General features: G+C 43.7%; 3 protein-coding genes across 3 annotated transcripts; 1 reads left to right on the forward strand and 2 right to left on the reverse strand.

Moving 5' to 3' along the window:
• Window positions 1-500: 500 nt before the first annotated feature.
• kat8 (K(lysine) acetyltransferase 8) lies at window positions 501-5237 on the reverse strand. Its single transcript, XM_037088210.1, has 11 exons — window positions 4822-5237; window positions 4210-4284; window positions 3834-4012; window positions 3683-3736; window positions 3401-3565; window positions 2950-3039; window positions 2702-2842; window positions 2477-2570; window positions 2049-2199; window positions 1793-1947; window positions 501-706 (listed from the first exon to the last, which is right to left on the reverse strand). Exons 1-11 carry the CDS (start codon window positions 5138-5140, stop codon window positions 642-644), a joined length of 1488 nt encoding a protein of 495 aa, XP_036944105.1. The 5' UTR covers window positions 5141-5237; the 3' UTR covers window positions 501-641.
• An 826-nt stretch (window positions 5238-6063) lies between these two features.
• On the reverse strand, window positions 6064-10641 carry rnf25 (ring finger protein 25). The gene is made up of 10 exons (XM_037088212.1): window positions 10560-10641; window positions 10225-10296; window positions 8823-8919; window positions 8596-8663; window positions 8429-8498; window positions 8227-8298; window positions 7874-8020; window positions 7708-7797; window positions 7443-7580; window positions 6064-6994 (listed from the first exon to the last, which is right to left on the reverse strand). Exons 1-10 carry the CDS (start codon window positions 10574-10576, stop codon window positions 6311-6313), a joined length of 1455 nt encoding a protein of 484 aa, XP_036944107.1. The 5' UTR covers window positions 10577-10641; the 3' UTR covers window positions 6064-6310.
• Window positions 10642-11882: 1241 nt separating this feature from the next.
• On the forward strand, window positions 11883-18303 carry anapc2 (anaphase promoting complex subunit 2). Its single transcript, XM_037088198.1, has 14 exons — window positions 11883-12423; window positions 13057-13306; window positions 13395-13716; window positions 14183-14315; window positions 14403-14640; window positions 14850-14969; window positions 15168-15285; window positions 15472-15650; window positions 15736-15877; window positions 15996-16071; window positions 16319-16522; window positions 16957-17089; window positions 17406-17647; window positions 17745-18303. The coding sequence occupies exons 1-14, from the start codon at window positions 12325-12327 to the stop codon at window positions 17952-17954; spliced, it is 2466 nt and encodes an 821-aa protein (XP_036944093.1). The 5' UTR covers window positions 11883-12324; the 3' UTR covers window positions 17955-18303.
• Window positions 18304-18497: the final 194 nt, after the last annotated feature.

The raw sequence follows: 18497 nt of genomic DNA on the forward strand, positions 1-18497 counted from the left end.
CTCAAACTCCAGCCAGTGTTCACGACATCTACTGTGAGAGATTGTTATTTCTTCCTCTTTATTTAGGGGATAAAGTTTAGATGTGTTATCAAACTGATGCAAGTTATTTAAAGTTCATTAAAGAGAAATCTGAAGTTCTCACAGTATCACTGAGTTTCTGCTGATGTCAGAGCTCTGCTGCCCCCTCGTGTTCATCACCATAGTTACATCACAACATGGACTCAATGAACCCACTTCAACAAGAGTTTTACTACTACTTGATTTTAAATAAAACTCCAAAAACCTCTGCACACCCTCCTCACAGCAAACATGTTCACTCGTGATTACAAGAGAAGAATCAGGTGTTTTCAAAATGGCTCCGTCCCATTTAGCTTGACAGTTAAGCGCTGTATGCTCAGCATGGAGCCCTGGAACAGAAACAACTGAATGGAATGCGGCCTTCATTAGTGAGACCTCTGGGACATGTTTTGATTAACCAAGAAACAAACAGGAGACAAGTGTAGATTTTTTAAAATGTTTATTTTAAGAAAATACTGACGGATGCTACGAACAGCTATATACATGGAGTTTTCATCCGAGCGGGAGAAAAGGTGAGCCTGCAGGTGACAGACGGACAGATGTGACGTCACCGGCTCGTCCTCTCACTTCTTGGATAACTTTGCTTGTTTGTTTTTCGGTGGCGCCCACTTCAAACACATCGTGTCAACTGTGAGAGAGACAAGACAAACCATGAGTGACACAAAACAAACGGAGGAGTATTTTAAGACTCCATCATGTTGTCTTGTTGCTAGGAGACAAATCAAAACACAGCTTCCAGCTTGTTTAACATGATTATTTTCTTGTTTCTTTCCTCCTCTTTCCTATCTTGTGGGTTGTGGACAAAACATTTAAGGATGTCATCTCTCGCTTTTGGAAACACATACCGACTTTTTTTAACATCTCCTGATTTTGTAAAACAGTAATTGTTGGTTCCATCCCTCGAGCTACAGGAACATTTTGACGAGTCTGAGATTGAGACCGTTTAAAAGAGAGTAAACCCTGAGCTCGCACCATCGTGTCTGTGTTTTGCGACAACAGCGCCGCTTTTGATGCGTTCACAGCCAATTGTTCAGACTGTATTCAACAAAAAACAGATGGAAAATTGTTCTGGTGAGCCTCCTAGTCCAAATTTAGATTCCGAGATATTGTAATTTCTACCAGTGATGACATCGCCCACTTGTTTCGTAGAACTACATTAACTACATCATCATCATCATATCACCGTGACAGAGTAAAAGGAGCTAAAATAGGCTAATTAAATGGTGTGACAACAAAGTGGAGAGGGTGATAACATTTTGGAATAATGTGAATGAACTCAAAGGTTTGAATAATGGGAGGTTTTTCTGTTCTTCTCATGCTGCTGATGTTGTGTGGATGCAGCATTTTGCTACAAAAACATCCATCCTGTGCGAACAATAGTGACCCAAAAAGCTCCTGTGTGAAGTGAGTGTGGGTGTCATAAATCTGTGAAAACATTATGATTAGGGCTTCAAGTGAGGAATGTTCTGTTTATCAATTCATATCTGCATATTATGTTTTCCAAATAATCAAATAATTGTTGCAGAATCTCAGAAAATATTTTTTTAAAACCCACCAACTGAATCTCAGTGCTACAATAGTTATTCACGCCATACATAAGTCGATAAGTTCAGCCTCCTAAAAAAGATAAATTCTTCCAAGCGAAACATAAAAAACCCCCCAAAAGAATATAATTAATGGAGGTTTGTGTAAAATCCAAAACATCTAGACTTACCTGTGATTGGTGGTTTCTTGTACTGGGCGCTCTTCAGGTGCTCCTCCACCAGTTTGGGTGTCACACATATAACATGCTGACCTTTCCAGTATTTCACCATATTGAGCGACTGCAGCGTGCTGATGATGTCACTCTGCGTGATGCTGGTCATCTGGCTGGAGGTGAAAAGAGGGAGGAGGGGAATCTTCATTAAACAGATACGATGGCTGGGTGTCTGATGATGTCACTTGTTATCAGACAGTGTTTGTGTGTCTACCTGAGATCCTTGATGGACAGCGTTCCCCTGAAGTCCCTCAGGATCTCCAGAAGAACCCAGGACCAGTAACTTCTGTAGCTCAGCTTCCCCAGGTCAGACAGAGGCTTCTCTGGAGACCCGACGGCGCTCTCCAGCTTGGACAGCTCATAACCTGCACACACAGCAGCAAAAATAAATGTTTATTACACTGGCAAATAAGTGTTTTGCTTAAAATGTATTTGTTTAAAAACCGTGTTTTAAGTGAGCTGATGTTCTGTATTTGACATGATCTCTGTATGATTTATGGACTAGAGTTCGGCTCTGTGAGGTGAGAAACCGTGAGCTGGATCTGCAGTCCAACCACGAGACCAAGGTGAGTGCATAAATAAAGGCACATGCCTGCTTAAACAAATACTTCATCATAAAGTGAAGATTCAGTCATTACTTACTGAAAGCAATGAGGAACTTTCCGTAGCCTCTGCGTTGGTACGGTGGCAGTGTGAGAATACACGCCACATTATTCCCATCAGGAGACTCTTTTTCCTGAAAAAAATAAATAAAACAAAATAAAAGTAAACAGAAAATGGATGGTTGGGTGTAAACAATGCCGGTTTAAAAGCTGTTATTAGGACTGAAGTCCACTTTACTGTAAAAACATCAGAAATGAGCCTTACTTTGGAGAAGTAGCCGACGATGTGCGCTCCCTGTTTGTTGACTTCAGTGAGGATGTAGAAAATAAAAGGCTCCACATCAAAATAAAGTGTCTTGTGGTCGAGAAATAGTTTTGCTAGTAGACAAAGATTCTGACAGTAGATCTGCAAACAGAAACCAACAGTGAACATCATCACAACAATCATCTTTCGGAGACAACTGATCAGACACAGATGAATATATATCTTCTAACATTCTCAGGTGTGCTCACCTTGTGGTCACGCCCATCCACTTCATACACAGATATGTTGCTTCTTCTGTAGATTTCTTTGCCTGGAGGCTGCTTCCACTGACAGTGAGACTGAGGAGACAAAAGTCAAAAGGTCAAATGAACATTAATCACTGTCAGCTGTTCATCTTGTTACCAAACTTTGTAAGATTCAGGTTTCACAGGTGAAAAAAAAATGCATTGATGTTAGATGTTAGTCAGAGAGAAAGGACGCTTTTCTTCATAAATGTACAAGAAAACATGTAAGATATTCTGCCTGACACCAAAACTCAGTAAATATTGAAAAAAAAACTTGTGCTTCCATTCTCAGATTAACAAAGATTACACAATAATCTTTCTTTGCTTAAACCCAATGTTTCAAATGTAAAAAGATGATTCTACGAGGAGGCACAAATCTTCTTACATCCTAAACCAAAGTAAGAACTGAACTGACCAAGTGATGTCTGAAGGTCTTCTCGTACTTCATGTATTTAAGGCAGTACTCGCAGATCCACAGCTTGGGTTGCTTGCCATAGTCCTCAGGAAACGGTGAGAAATACCAGGCATCGATCTCAAAGTTTCCTATCTGAATCTTATCCACGTATTTCACTTTGGTTATCTGAAGGAGGCAGCAGAATGAGGGAGATTGTTTTAACTTCACAGCGATGGCAAAACGTCAAAAACCATGAACTGTTAATACAAAAGGCAGTTCCACCACATGACTCAGCCACCTTACCGCCTCATGCTCTTTCTCCAGGGCAGCTGTTGTTGGGTCCATCTCTGCATATGTCTGCAAAGGAAAACTCCATTAGATAAATATCAACCACCAAATAAAGAGTGTCACCAGAAACAGCATGAAATCAGTAGGTAACATAAAAGGCCTCCACCTTCTGTACGTGGTTGATCTCATCATGCTTGCGCTTCTGGTTGCGAGTGATCTTCCTTTCAGGCTGTTCACCCAAATCACCAACACCTCCGATCTCCGTGCTCTTCCTCACTGCGTCCTTCACTGTCTTGGTGAGTGCCAGACGGGCCTTTCCTACCCACTCATCAAGGCGTCTGTTGACTGCAAGCCAAAGAACACCAGATGAAGATCACTTAGTATAGCGGTAGAGGATAAGATGGAGAGCAGGTGGCCAAATTAGGACCAGGTAAAAAAGGAAGCCAGACAACAGCGGAGCAGGGATAGTTTTGGTGAAATTAGACAACTTAGATTATGTGTATTGCATTGATGAGCACGTCAATATTTCGTGATATACTCACATCCTACATAGTGAACGTAGAACTCCTCTCTGCCCTCCTGTTCATTCAGCCGGGACTGAATAACCTCTGCTGTGTCTGAAAAGAGAGCAAAGTCCATCAATTAGTGAGAGCTTTGTCCAACAAAGCGGTGATACACAGGTATTTATGTCATACACCTGCAGGCTATATCTTAAATGGGACGTCTCGCCAAACTCCATTCAGACTTCTACAACTCGGATACATCTTTGTCTTTCTAGCAAAAACTCTTACTGTTATTCCGCCTGAGAAAACGTGGTGTTTTGTATACTGAGCCATTATACTGTTCGGCAGTAACATAATGCGACTTACTACGCGTTTCACCAGGTGATATATTAATCTTAGAATTGGTTCTCCTGTTGTTGGCAGTGTTATCGTTTTACCACTTATGCCGAATTTTCTAGAAAGACCAACTAAGCATTTGTAGTTCAAAAACCATCGACTTTCGTCTTACCGTCATCATTCAAAACACTCAATATAACAAAACACTAATAATATCTGATGGAGTTTGGTTAGAATTTCTCTCGACCAACGAACATTTACCTGCTAGCATTAACTGGAGTGCTTGTGAGAAAGCAGAACAGAATCAACACTCACGCCATGTCTTGTCGGCTCGCTGGCATAAATACGTCTCTCCAATTTCGACCGACACCTCCTGCTCCCTGCCGCCGCAATATACTCCCCCTCCGTCCGGCGTGTGCTGACTACTTGAGCCCCCGGCTTCCCTCAAACGGCCAACGGCCTCCGCCTCGTCCTCTTCCCCGCCACTGCCGTTAGAGGAGCACGCAGCCGGGATACTACTGTCCAAATCACCGCGCTCACTTTCCATGTGACTGGAATCCATGTCTACGTCCATCCTGGGTTCAGAGTCCTTGTTGTTATTGTAGCTTTTGAGAAAATCGCTCCCGCCAGTCATTTCCTCGGTCGTTTTGAAAACAACAACACGCCTCTGCGACCCTGCGCAGATACCTCACAGGGGCTGGTCTCCCAACAAAAAAAACTGCCAAGATGGCGCCGGTGGGACGTAGGCTCCGCCCTCTTTGACTCCGCCTCACTTTCTCTTACGATGCAACGTTCACAAACTACAACTCCCATGAGTCTTTGCACTATTTTGATTAGATTTCAACTTTCAACATAAAACTATTATAGAATGAAAACTATTTGCATCTGCATTTACACAGTTTATGATTTTAATTCAACAGCCCTCTCCAACACTGTTTATATTGTGATTAGTATAGAACATTCAGGATTAAACAACATGTAATTCATCAAATTACACACACACAGACCATAAATGTGTAGTCTTCAGGACCGCCCGAGTGTCTGGGGCCCAAAAAGTTACAGTATTGATAGAAAACCACCATCTCAGTGTCCCAGCCATACAGTACTCAGGACAAAATCATCCTGATCAGAACCAGAACCAAACTCTCTGAGGTTTGGAAAATTAAACCTCTTTTGTCCCTGTATTGTACAACCTGATTATTATTAGTTTGACATTGATGGAGCTGCTTTTAGTTACTGTTGGGTGGTTTAAATTATAGTATAACTATGCAATCTATTGTGTAATCTCATTAAAGGTTTTTCTTATATTTTAATCTGCAAAGTCACAAGTAATTAAAGAGTTCAGGTAAATGTAACCTTTGTTAAATCGAGTGGACTCAAAGAATAAACTGTCCCACAGACCGCTCTCGTCTCAGTTTTCTGTCTGAACTAAACTTTCTGCATCATTGTCAACACATTTCCAAACTTCAACACATAATTCAAAGAAGAAATATTAAAGCTGCATCAGTCAGTGAAACTGAACAGAACCTTATTATAAACTAACAGGAAATACAGACACACTGACATCCAAAGAATTTTTAATTTGTAGTTCTTTCAAGTCATATTGCACCACAAGACAAAGCAACAACCATCTGTATCTGAGTTTAGTGTGCATGAAAGTGCAAACCAGAGACCAGGAGCACGGCGATGTAGAGGAGTGAAGGAAACTACAGTGAAGGTCGTTCCTGGTGCAGGGCTTTAATCTATGCAATTCGATGATGGAGGCACACATACATTTGTTCATTGGCCCTCCTGTCGCCCTTTGTCATAGCACCTCCTCTCTTCCTCTCTCCCTCTCTACCACCTTGTGTTGGAAGCCCCTGCCATGACCCCTTCGGGGCCCCCCTCCTCCGCTGTACAGGTTATTGGGCCCTCCCCTGCTTCTTGAACCTCGCCCGTCCCAGTGGTAGTGTGCAGGCCCAGGGGCCCCGGAGTGGTGGACGGGTCGGTGAGGACCCCTTCTTCGTCCACGGTGGACGCGGCTGCCTGCAGAGTCTGGAGCACCTTCTGGGTGTTCAGTTTCTGAGGCTGCCTGGCACACTGGCTGGTCGTCTGGAGACAGCACGGTGTCATGCTGCTCTGCGCAGACGTCCCTGCCTGTCTTAGACTCACACACTTCTGCATTAACTTGCATCTGATGGCCATGGTTACCCTGAGCTTTGGCTTTGATTGGTCCCTCAGTGCAGTCTGAGGACAGAGACAGTTTGTCCAGGTGCTCTGTGATGGGGGCGGCTCTCCTGTGTTGTGGTCTGGACCGACCTCCTCTCCTCTGCCCCCTCACCTGGTTCTGACGCCTCTGGCCCTGCCCGCCTCTGCAGTGAGTCAGTCCAGGAGCAAACCGCTCGGCTCTGACACCAGGTTCACCAGAGGAAATACTGGAGACTGAGGGCAGCGGGGGACCAGGGGAGTCATCCACATCCAGGTTTCCATTTTCAGCAACAGATGGAGTCTGTGGGAGGTGAGAAGCATCACTGTAAATGTTCAACATGAAACTAACAATGTCTCAGGACTCTCTGTGCTGGAAATCCATCCTCTTATCTGATTCAGAGTTTGACAGCAAAGGACAGATTTCCCAAAATAACTGAGTTTGCCTTCATGTCAAGTGGCTTGAAGTCTTTGTGGTTAAACTTCAGCTCAGCAAAGCAAATCAAAGAGAATATTTTGTGAACAAATGGGACAAATTTCATTCCATTTACTCTTAACTTAGAGACGGCCCCTCTTAATCCTGTCAACAGAATAAAACGGCCTTTTATTTCAACTCTGCAGTCACTTCAGCTTATTTGCAGCAATATTACTGCTCAGAACTTTGGTCTCTGTGGGACATGTTGCTCACACAGACATCAGCACAGTTTGCAGCTTTGCTAAATCTGGCCCAGTAATGTTTGATCCGTTCTTACCTCGTTGATGTGGATGAGAAATCGATTTGATTCCACCTCTGGGTCGATGATTCCACCTTTAGACCGCTGTCTCTCTAAAAGCTTCTGGAGTTCACACCACTTCTGCTGAAAACTTGAACCGATCGCTGCTTCGTCCAGCTGAGTAACAAACACAAAACTTTTACTTTCTTGATTTTTCCAATGAAAAAGAGATCGACACTGCAGTTTTTCACGTTGGAAAACCGCTTCAGTTGAACTGTTTTGTGAAGTGAAGCGATGGTGTTACCTCGGGCAGCTGAGGTGCAGGAGAGGACAGAAGCTGATCGACATCGTACGTCAGAGGCTCTCTGCACACCGGACACACCACAGTCAGCTCCTGTGAGACCAGTCAGTGATTAAACCGCTAATAAAGAAAGACGCCAAACGATTTCTTTGAGCAGAACTCTTCTGACCTGGTAGTCGGTCCTGTCTCTGGTCTTGTCCTCCTCCAGCTCCTTCTCCCTCTGACGGAGCTCGCTCTCAGAGTGGCTGGCGTAGCGGCCGAGGCAGTGGCAGTGGAAGTAGTGATAGCAGCTGGTCTTAGTGAACGTCTCTCCCTCCTGAAGACAAACAGAGAACACATCACTGATGCAACAACATCCTATAAATGGATGTTTTATTTTTCGGTGTCTGCCACTCTCCCAACCAAAGTCCATTAACAGAATAAAAGAAATAAAAGTAATCTTAAGCATTCAGAGAGTCTGACGTCAGCTGACGATATGAGGAGTAAAAGAAACGGAGGAGAAACTGACGTTGAACTACCAACCTTGAAGCCATAGAGGCAGATGACACAGTTTCCGTGGGGAATATTGCTCTCAGTCAGGATTTCTTTAGCTTTCTGGAGGAGGAAAAACAGAAGAACAGGTAGAAATCTTTTACTTAAATGTATTATTTCAGTAGATAACAGATATCACAGAGATCACAGACTCTTCAATATCATACTGAAAGAAAACACTGCATGTAGTGACCTCGATGAGCTGGTACAACACAGGTGAGCCCAGACAGGACTGAGCCTCCAGCTGAAGACACTTTAGGACACTGAGAGAAACACAAGATTAAAAGATTATACAATTAATATAGAAACGTACAAATGAAAGTAGTGACAGTTAGCGAGTCTGCAGCTTCAGTTGGTTACCTGCTGAGCTTGTCATCAGAGAGACCTCGCGGGTTATGAATGGAGATGTCTGGAGAAGACGATGGATACTGAGCAGACACAACAGCAGAGAGTGAAACATGACTCAGGTTCAAGTCTGATGACGAACATTCGTGTCATCATTGTGCACAAATCCACAAAATGACCAAAACTAAACACTGAATGTGTCTCAGCCTGCACCCACACTGAGGCGATAACAGAAGCATTACCTGCTGATCGAGGGTCAAAGTCAGGGTGAGTCGGACGAACTGGGAGACGGAGTCCTCGGCTGTGGACGGGTACAAGACCAGGCTCACCTCCCAGCCCCTGAGGACACAACACGTAAAGTCCTGAGTCATCAGATATCAAGAAAACAAGCGGCTCCATGTAGGCACTCTGTGCCAAACTCCATTTAAAAATATGTCGATTTAACATCTATATTATTTACATATTTTCAGAAATGTCATTAGTTAGAAAGATTTGTCCAAATTATCTGGATGAAATATAACAATCACACTAATTCACAATAAAATGACCTTAATACTCATTTATGATGACTCGTCTAAAGTCTGTTCCTGACTCATCGAAAAGCAAACAAACTTGTATATGGATCTGAAGACGTCCACAGTGAGTGATGATGTAATACAGACCTGTATGATGACGTCACAAAGCCTTTGGTTACTTTCACAGCAGATAAAATCTGTGTGTCTGTTCTGGTTTCATGGATTATTTCGTTGCATGTGACAGCTGGTGGTTCAGATGGAGAAGCAGAGCGGAGCTGCAGAAAGCTCCTGAGATGCTGTCACACCAGATCCTGCCACCTGATTCAGACAGTCAGCCACTGCTCGTGTTTTATCAAACATTTCAGTCATTTTCCAAGGTAAGAAGGTGAAACTGTGTTCAGCTTCTTAACTGTAAAGATTTCCTGCTTTTCTTGTAAATTAAGAGTTTTGGGGGCTTATTTGTTTAATTTAATCACTGATTCACTTTCATTTTATAGCTGATAACAGTAGAGCTGCATTCACCCACATTATATATGTGAATTCTCATTTTGTGTTTTGTGAATATTTCTGGTCCCCAAAAACAATCCAACACATTTCATTTGACTTTTTATTGCATCTCCCAACATCTCTGACTCATTGAGTGTTGTGCTTCATCTGTATGGTCGCCTGTGATCAATAGAGTCTCAATCTTAAGCAATAATAATAATAATAATAATAATAATAATAATAATAATAATAATAATAATAATAATAATAATAATAATAATGCCTAATTTATGTATTGATTCCATTTTGTAGTGTTAATCTGAATCTGCACTTTGATTGAATGCAGTGGATAGTAAAGTGCAATATTTCCGTCTTAACTGCAGTACAGTATTATAGATTAGCCCAAAATATGAAGTATTACGAGCTCATAACTGTATTCAAGTATAAAACTTGACCACACTGACGTGGTTTTGTTTGAAGGGTGTCATGAAGCTGTCTGGATTAGAAGCATCTTTAACGCTGCAGACACTGTAATGTTTTCATTAGAGACCTCTGCCAGCTGCAGCCCAACACTGAATAATCAGAACTGAGTCGAAGCTAATGAAGCAAAGTGATGTCATGATACTTTGAGCTGTTGTCTCACCCGTCCTCCGTCCTGCTCACCAGCAGCTCGTCCAGATAGATCGACTGCAGCACCTCGATTTCAGACAGCACGCTGCGGACAAAAACACATTTTATCACACAAACATCTGCTTTAACGTGTTATTATCTAACCGTCCACACGAACCAGGCTAACGTTAGCGTGTTAGCTCACTGCCTGTGCGGCTAATCAACGTTAGCTGCTACGTCTCATCAGATGTGACCCCGAACACCGAGACGATCACTACATGAATACGAGGTTCAGCAGATAATCTGGCTGTCATGAAACGTGTTTGAGGATTTCGGGGGTTCATTTTGAAGAGCTGTCAACAAACTCACTCGCTCTCCGCTGCCATGATGACGCTTCTGTGCGCCGCTGTTAGCTGCGGGACTCATGTAGACACGGTACTTTCAAAACAAAAGACTCAAGCAGAGAACTGTCGCTAGCTCGATTCATCACGCTAAAAATCACGTAACAGCACCACAATTTGAACCTCGTTACGTCTGGTACCTGTGTATTACCCTTATTCGTACTGTCAGATGATGAATCCATGTTGTATAGCCATTTAAAATTGTTATTCTTTTAGGCCGTTTGTATAATTCCCTTTTATTTTGAATGCCACTAGCGGAAGTGAATGCATGCCATTATGTTTGACTTGACGGTTGTCGCGAAGAAGAATCGTGAGTGTTCATCGCCCTCTGGTGGCCGCAGCGCGCCACTGCAGCTCTGCTTTAAATTTATTTTTTAAATGGATATTTTAACTTTATGAATTTTGAAAAATGACCTTAATCCGCATAACATTGTTTTTTTCTTAATTATTCTATTATTATATTATATGTATTGTTTATACATTAGATTAATAACAATGAATATGGGACACAGTATTTCAAAAAGTAAATAAAATGATTATGCAGATTAAAAAAAAACAAAAAAAACAAAAAAGAATACAGCTTTGTACAGCCTTGTTACTTTTTTAATATATATAAGTCTGACAGTTTTGATTATATAACCAATCAAGTTAGCTTTGTTCTTATAATTTCTTTAGTGGTCAATGAAACCCAACAACATATTTTATTTTGAGTGAAAAACATGAAGAGATCCAGATACACACTTTCACTTGACTGATAATATCTGTGGTTTGTAATTTAGGAGTTTACACTGCCACCCTGTGGCCACACTATGTAGCTACAGCTACTGTAATCGTTTTACTTTGTATCGTAACCGGAAGCACTACCACACTTACTGTGTCTAACTCGATGCTGCTGGGCTGTAGATGTAGTTCACCACCACCACATTTATTATTTGTATTACTTGTTTTTATCTTTTATTCTTTGTCCTTTTTGTACTATTCATTGTATTGTAATTGATGGGCATCCATCTTTAAACCTGTCTTCATACCATGTTGTTTTCAATCACTTGTAAAGCACCTTGAATTGCATTTTGTTTGAAAGCTGCTGTATTAATTTTACCAATACTCGCTGTGATATTGAGAGTTCACTGCCCTCTGGCGGACAAAAGGCGTAACTACAGCTGCTGGAAAACTTTTATACTGAAGGGTATAACCGGATGTGATTCTATACTTAATATATCTAACTTGATTTTTGTACAGTTGTAGTTAGCCAACGTGGCCACTAGAGGGCAGATGTACACGGGACATAATCTATACAAAGTAGTAGCCATGTCTGCTTCACAGTGCTAATAATGGTAATCAAATTATATGAAACTGCATCAAAATAAGTTGCTATTAACACAAGCGTTGATTCCGCCATTGTACGTCGTGTTGCTAACTGAAGAGGGCAGCGTCGAGCCTGTTAGCAGTTTACAGCCTGCCGGAAACTCGTCGGTAGAAGAAGACGAAGAAGAAGTAAACCCGCGATACCAAAGCACAGACCATGTAACGATATTTAAAATAATCACAACAGAACAGTTTTACTTTTATAAAGGATTTTCTTTTTTCGTTTTTAGACATTAACAAACCACATGAATGAAAAAGCGGACCCGTGTATAACCGTGCGCGACGTTACAACACGACTAAACAACCCGAAGTTTAAATGTTTTACTCACCTTAGCTAGTTCGTTCGTTGGTGAAGAAAGTCTCAGAAAATGGAGGAAAGTGTGATGGAATCGGAATCAGCCGAACCTTTGGGATCCACAACACAACAAGGGGTTTCTGACGCCTGGGAGACTGTCACCGCAGCGCTGGTGAGAGAAATTTATCACTGGACTCAAGCAGCAAATTGACACGCAAGTCGATATGGAGTGAACCGTGGCCGCTGAATTCCGTTCAAATATAATAAGATTTAATGTTTTCTCGTTTTCAGCAATGGGTCATACCGGGGGGAGCTTACTTTGGACGACTTAGTAATTAGTCTTGGTATTCTGTTTCATTCGGCTTACATGAAACTTTTTATTTGCCTTGCTTTGATTTCCTGATTGTTTTTTGGTATATCTGTCTGCTACATTCTGCTAGCTAGCTGTTTGCCTGCTGATCTCTGCACAACCCAAAGAAAGCTGCCTGCTATTAATGTTAACTGTGATATATTAAGAAGTTGTTACCAGCCTCATCATCATCCTCTCCCTCTTCCTCTCAGAACAGTCTACTCTGATTCAAGTCAACCCTTTTGAGATGTCCAAGAATGTATGAAATCTCTTTGGCCTGGTGTCTTTAAATTATTCATTTTAGATCAGTTGTACTGACACCGTTACACATTCAACAGTAATCTGGGTGAAGCCACTGACCAAAGTTAAGCGCATGAACCAAAACACAAGCCTGACATCAGTTTGTGAAACTGCATGTGTGTCTGACGAGATCATTCCTCCTGCTCCATGTTTCAGACGTCTCCTGGCTCCTCGGTGACCGAGCAGAACCTCTCAGACTCGTTGGGTGTTCTGTGCGATCAGGGTCTGGGTCGGCTGCTGGGCGGCTGGCTGCTGGAGATGTTACAGATGCGTCTGTCCTCCTCGGTGGTTCCAGAGTTCTGGTCTGGACTCAAACAGCCGGAGAACGAGCTGGAGGAGAGAGGCAGGGCCTGGGTTCTCCTCACCACCTTTCGGACTCTGTTAGGCCGACTGGAACCTTTCCTGTGTGAGTAGAAAATAGAATGAGTGGATGAGTTCAGCTCTTTAGTTATATCAGCAACGATATTCAAACATCGACTGTTTTCTCCTCACAGGTGGTTTGGAGCGACTGGGCCAGTGGCAGGACGAGGGCCGAGGGAGTCTCTGTGGTCCGGGGCCCCGAGGCCTCCAGGATCGGGCCTTCACCATCATCAGGGCACTCCTCCTCTTCTCGCCCTCCCCGGTCCTCCAGGAGCGAGTGCTGGAGTTTTACAGCAGGACCTTCTCTGTCTATATGAACCAGGAGGGGGAGGCCGAGGACGGGGCCGAGGTTCCTGATGGCCCCGAGGGAGGAGACTGTCGGGGCTGCGGGGTCCCGACGCAGGAGTGCTGGTGTCAGGAGGCCCTGGAACAACTGCAGGAGCTCAGCCACATACTGTGAGTCACACAATCTTTAGTAACACATGAAGTGTTCTTCTCATCAGTACTTCATCAAACCAGCACACAGACACAGTTAGAGAAGAGCCACAACTCTTAATTTAAGTTGAACATGCTTAAAACTTAAAATCACCACCAGGTTCCATAAAATGTAAAACCCTCTAAAATTAACATTGCAGCCAAATTAACTACAATCAGGTCTATGTAAACAATAGAAGTGGGATTTAATTACTGACTTGATGGACAGTTTCATTATATGCATTAAGAGAGAAGGCAGTGACTCAACATCTCGCACTGAAAAATACTGAAAAATTAAACCCTAGAAAAACACACAACAAACTGCAGGAGAGGAACGCACAGCAGGTGGTCTGCATCAGTCAGACTTACTGTGTACGACACAGAGCATGTCATGAATTTGTTTAGTGCTTCAAGTGAGGATTTGTTAAGTTTATTTATGTGTGTGTAGTTCTAAACTCCAGCTGCTGGAGTGGGTCAGCTCCGAGGCCGTCACCTCCATCCTGCACAAGCTCATCGAGCAGCGGATGGAGCAGCACTGCAGGGGCGAATACGAGCGCTCCTTCCTGCTGGAGTTCCAGGAGGTAAAACATCCGTCCGTCCTGATCAGAGCAGCCTGAAGCTCTGGATGAATCCGTCAGCCTCACTTTAAATGTTTTCTGTGTGAGCAGTGGCTGGAGCTGGTGCTGGGCTGGCTCAGCAAAGTGTTTGCAAGTGAGGCGGACAGAGACGTAGCTGCTCCCGGCGTTCCCAGTGTACCCAGTGTTCCCAGTGTTCCCAGTGTTCCCAGCATGCAGGCCGGCCAGCCTGCCAGCTCCGTCCTGAAGCAGTGGAGGTGCCACATGCACCAGTTCTTCTGCAGGATCTACGTCAACATGAGGATCGAGGAGCTCTTCAGTATCATTAGAGGTGAGACACAAAACAACTTGTGGTTATTAAATTCTTTACATAATCAGAATTTGACTGCAGTTGTTTCACTACGCTAGCAGTTTCCCTTTGCTTCCAGTTGTTGTGCTAAGCTAGGCTAAATACATCCTGGAGTTATCTCTGCACCAGTCGTTGTGTTTGGATCAGAAATGTTTGTGTTTCCTGACTTTTCTTTTTTTTCTGTTTTTCAGATTTCCCAGAATCCAAAGCGGCCATTGAAGATTTAAAGTTTTGTCTGGAAAGAACCAATCAGAGACAGCAGCTCCTCACTTCGCTCAAATCTGCTTTCGAGAGCCGACTGCTGCACCCAGGTCAGTCGGCAGCTCACAGAGACACAGTTCAGTGTCGGTTTGGTTTAATACAGCTAGTTTAAAACTGAGTTTAAATGTAAAAATCAGTCATTATTTTGTCACCCACATGTTGATATAAAGTGATAATGTGGGGGAAATAATGACTGGACTTTTTGGGTGAACTGTTCCTTTAAATGATCCGGTCTTTGGTGCCTTCAGGAGTTCACACGTCGGACATCCTCACGGTTTACATCTCAGCCATCAAGGCCCTCAGGGAGCTGGACCCATCCATGGTCATCCTGCAGGTCGCCTGCCAACCAATCCGCAAGTACCTCAGGTGAGTCAGTTCACACTAACAGGTATTTAAACGTTCTTTTTAATATAGTTCAGTGTTTGTAGTTTAATCGTTTCTAATCTTTGTGCTCTAGTTTGGTATCAAACTTTATTTATCCACAGGAAACATTTCAAACAAAAAGACAAAAGCTTCTACGTTAAAATCACAAGTGTCCGTGGTGTGTTCAAGGACTCGAGAAGACACCGTGAGGCAGATCGTAGCCGGCCTGACTGGAGACGCAGAGGGCTGCACAGATTTGGCCTCGGAGCTGTCCAGAGGAGACCCGGTGACTCTGGAGATGCAGGACAGTGACGAAGAAGGCAACGACCCAGAAGACTGGACGCCAGATCCGACAGACGCCGTCCCCGGTCAGACACACAGGAAGTGTTATTTCTCCTGCCTGTTCGATTTTGATTCGATTTTAGATTTGACTGACTTTTTTTTTTTTTCTAGATAAAATGGGCTCCAAACGCCGTTCGTCTGACATCATCAGCCTGCTGGTCAGCATCTACGGCAGTAAAGACATCTTCATCGATGAGTACAGAGCCGTGCTGGCTGACCGACTGCTGCACCAGCTCAACTACAACACCGCCAGGTACGACTGAACTCTGACCAGAGGCTCACATTCACTGGTTGTTTTGACAAAGGTTGTGTCCAAAGTGTCCCCGTCTGTTGTTCTTCACGTGGTTCTGTCCTCTGTTGTGTGTTTGCAGGGAAATCCGTAACGTGGAGCTGCTGAAGCTCCGGTTCGGAGAGTCTCACATGCATTACTGCGAGGTCATGCTGAAGGTAAACACTTTTGGTTTCTGTCATCCTCATGCACTCATGTTATCAAATTATCAGATTGAAAATGTTAATAAAACAGGATAAAATATGAAAACAACTGGTGAAGTAAAACTGAGCAGTACGAGATTTTCAGTGCACCGTCAAGAATAAATGAATAAATAATGATAAGTGTCTCAATAGAAGGTGTTGATAGCAGCAGCTGGATTCATTATAAATAATCAGAATAATCAGTAAGCCCTCTCTGTGTCAGGACATGGCCGACTCTCGGAGGATCAACAGTAACATCCGTGAGGAGGAGTCCAGGCTGAGCGAGGAGGAGCAGCCGCCGCTGTCCCTGTCCTCCATCATCCTGTCCTCGGAGTTCTGGCCTCCGCTGAAGGAGGAGAAGTTGGAGCTTCCCCCACTCGTCCTGCAGGCCATGGAGGCCTACACACACCGCTACGAGAAACTCAAGGTGGAGTTTACAGCGAGTCGCTGTGTGTCGAACCAGGATGCTTTTGAATTTCTGTCCATTTCAAAAATATCACTTTTATATTATTTCTGTGTCTTTTGGATATGAAATACAGTCAACGTGACGTCGTCTTTATTTTCATTTATTTACTCAAGAGGCTCTGTTGAAAACATCTGCAGTTGATGCATTCAAGGACAGTACGACAGCTGACCATTCAGACTTTGCTTTTTAAGAAACAACTAGTAGAACATAATTTTCCTGATGTCAGTGTTGCTCCGACAGTCACACTTCAACGTTGTTTTGGACACCACAAAATGCCCGTTGCAGCAATGCAAAATTCTGCAGCATTTGTGTAAATTTACCTTGTGTGTGTAAATTTACCTCTACCTACCTGTGTGTGAACAGACACTAACAGCAGTTTGTCTTGTGTGCTTCAGGCCATGAGGACGCTGAGCTGGAAGCCTCACCTGGGCTCAGTCACTCTGGACGTGGAGCTGGAGGACCGAACCCTCACCAACCTCACCGTCTCCCCGATCCACGCTGCCATCATCCTGCACTTCCAGGAAAAAAGTACGACCTCTCGATTCAAACTGATTCATGTCTTTTCCAGGATTATAACAGCTGTGAAATGTTGTGTCTTAACAGTTCTTGTCTGTCGTCTTAATAACACAGCAGTTATTAACCTGCATCATTTAATTGGAGATTTTTATGCTTTTGTGTTTGTGCACGTGAAGTGACGAGAATATTTGCTCCAAATTATAGTGACTTTCAACATTTCACTCCACCTCCATGTGCATTTCAGCTAGTTAATGTTTTTTCTAATGAAGTCTTGAAAATGTAAGTGGAGGTAAAATTAGCAGTGACCTGACTGTCTGTCGACCATCAGGTTCTTGGACTCTGGAGGAGCTCAGTGTGAAACTGGGCGCCCCGAAGGAGCTGGTGCACAGGAAGCTGGCTCTGTGGCAGCAGCACGGCGTGCTGAGGGAGGAGGCGGGAGGACGCTACTACGTGGTGGAGACGGGCTCGTCCAAAGAGAAGATGGAGAGAGGCGTGATGCTGATCGACAGCGACGAGGAGAGAGACTCCAACACCACCACCCAGTCAGAGCAGAGGGAGGAGAAGCTGCAGGTGAACACACACACACACACACACACACACACACACACAGTAAACTAGATGCACAGTGACTGAAGAAGAATCTCACCCGCCTGTTCTGTCCCTGCAGCTGTTCTGGGCCTACATCCAGGCCATGCTGACAAACCTGGACAGCATGACGCTGGACCGCATCCACTCCATGCTGCGGATGTTCGTCGCCACGGGACCCGTCGTCACGGAGATGGACGTCAACGAGCTGGAGGCCTTCCTGCAGAGGAAGGTCAGGGAGCATCAGCTGATGGTGTCTGCAGGCGTCTACAGGCTCCCCAAATCCAACTGATGATGGACAGAACTTCTGTAATCTGACGCTGCATTCACGTGCCGTGAGAAATATGGGAAAATCCTGTTCTCCTCAGCTGTTGGGAAGAAGTTCTTCAGTCTTGGGGTGATCCAGCAGAATTTCTGCCAGCGTGTCAAAATGGACTTTCCTTTTTATATGAATGCATCATTTATGAGGACCATTCCTCTGAAAGGTTTGGTTTTTCAAAATAAAAGCACCACCACCACACAAACACCAGTGCACGCAGTGATGATGCTGAAACTGGAAATTAAGTTGTTATGAAGGTTATTGGTGTCAAACACTGACGTATAAAACTGATGTATTATTATTATAAAAGCTCTTGAATGTCTCATGTTGTCTGAGCTGAATCAACCATGGACACATTTTTATTTCCATTTTTCTTTTCATGTCAGAAGCAGAACACATGTTTCCTGTTTTACAGCACTAATCATTGTCTGCACATTTTCTAACCTTCATCTGCAGTCTGAAACACAACACTGAAACACTTCTCCTATATTCCCCGAGCTAACTAAAGCTGTTTTT

Source organism: Acanthopagrus latus, chromosome 23, assembly GCF_904848185.1.
Source record: "Acanthopagrus latus isolate v.2019 chromosome 23, fAcaLat1.1, whole genome shotgun sequence".
Classification (NCBI taxonomy): Eukaryota; Metazoa; Chordata; class Actinopteri; order Spariformes; family Sparidae; genus Acanthopagrus; species Acanthopagrus latus.

Coding starts and splice junctions, on each gene's coding strand:
- kat8 (XM_037088210.1), bottom strand. CDS start 5,140: ATGACTGGCGGGAGCGATTTTCTCAAAAGCTACAATAACAACAAGGAC. Junction 4,285..4,821: donor GCGAGCCGACAAGACATGGC/GTGAGTGTTGAT, acceptor CTCTCTTTTCAG/ACACAGCAGAGGTTATTCAG. Junction 1,948..2,048: donor CTGTCCATCAAGGATCTCAG/GTAGACACACAA, acceptor TTTCACCTCCAG/CCAGATGACCAGCATCACGC.
- rnf25 (XM_037088212.1), bottom strand. Junction 8,299..8,428: donor TGTTGTACCAGCTCATCGAG/GTCACTACATGC, acceptor TTCCTCCTCCAG/AAAGCTAAAGAAATCCTGAC. Junction 8,021..8,226: donor TCTGCCTCTATGGCTTCAAG/GTTGGTAGTTCA, acceptor GTTTGTCTTCAG/GAGGGAGAGACGTTCACTAA.
- anapc2 (XM_037088198.1), top strand. CDS start 12,325: ATGGAGGAAAGTGTGATGGAATCGGAATCAGCCGAACCTTTGGGATCC. Junction 14,316..14,402: donor TCCTGCTGGAGTTCCAGGAG/GTAAAACATCCG, acceptor CTGTGTGAGCAG/TGGCTGGAGCTGGTGCTGGG. Junction 16,523..16,956: donor ACCGCTACGAGAAACTCAAG/GTGGAGTTTACA, acceptor TGTGTGCTTCAG/GCCATGAGGACGCTGAGCTG.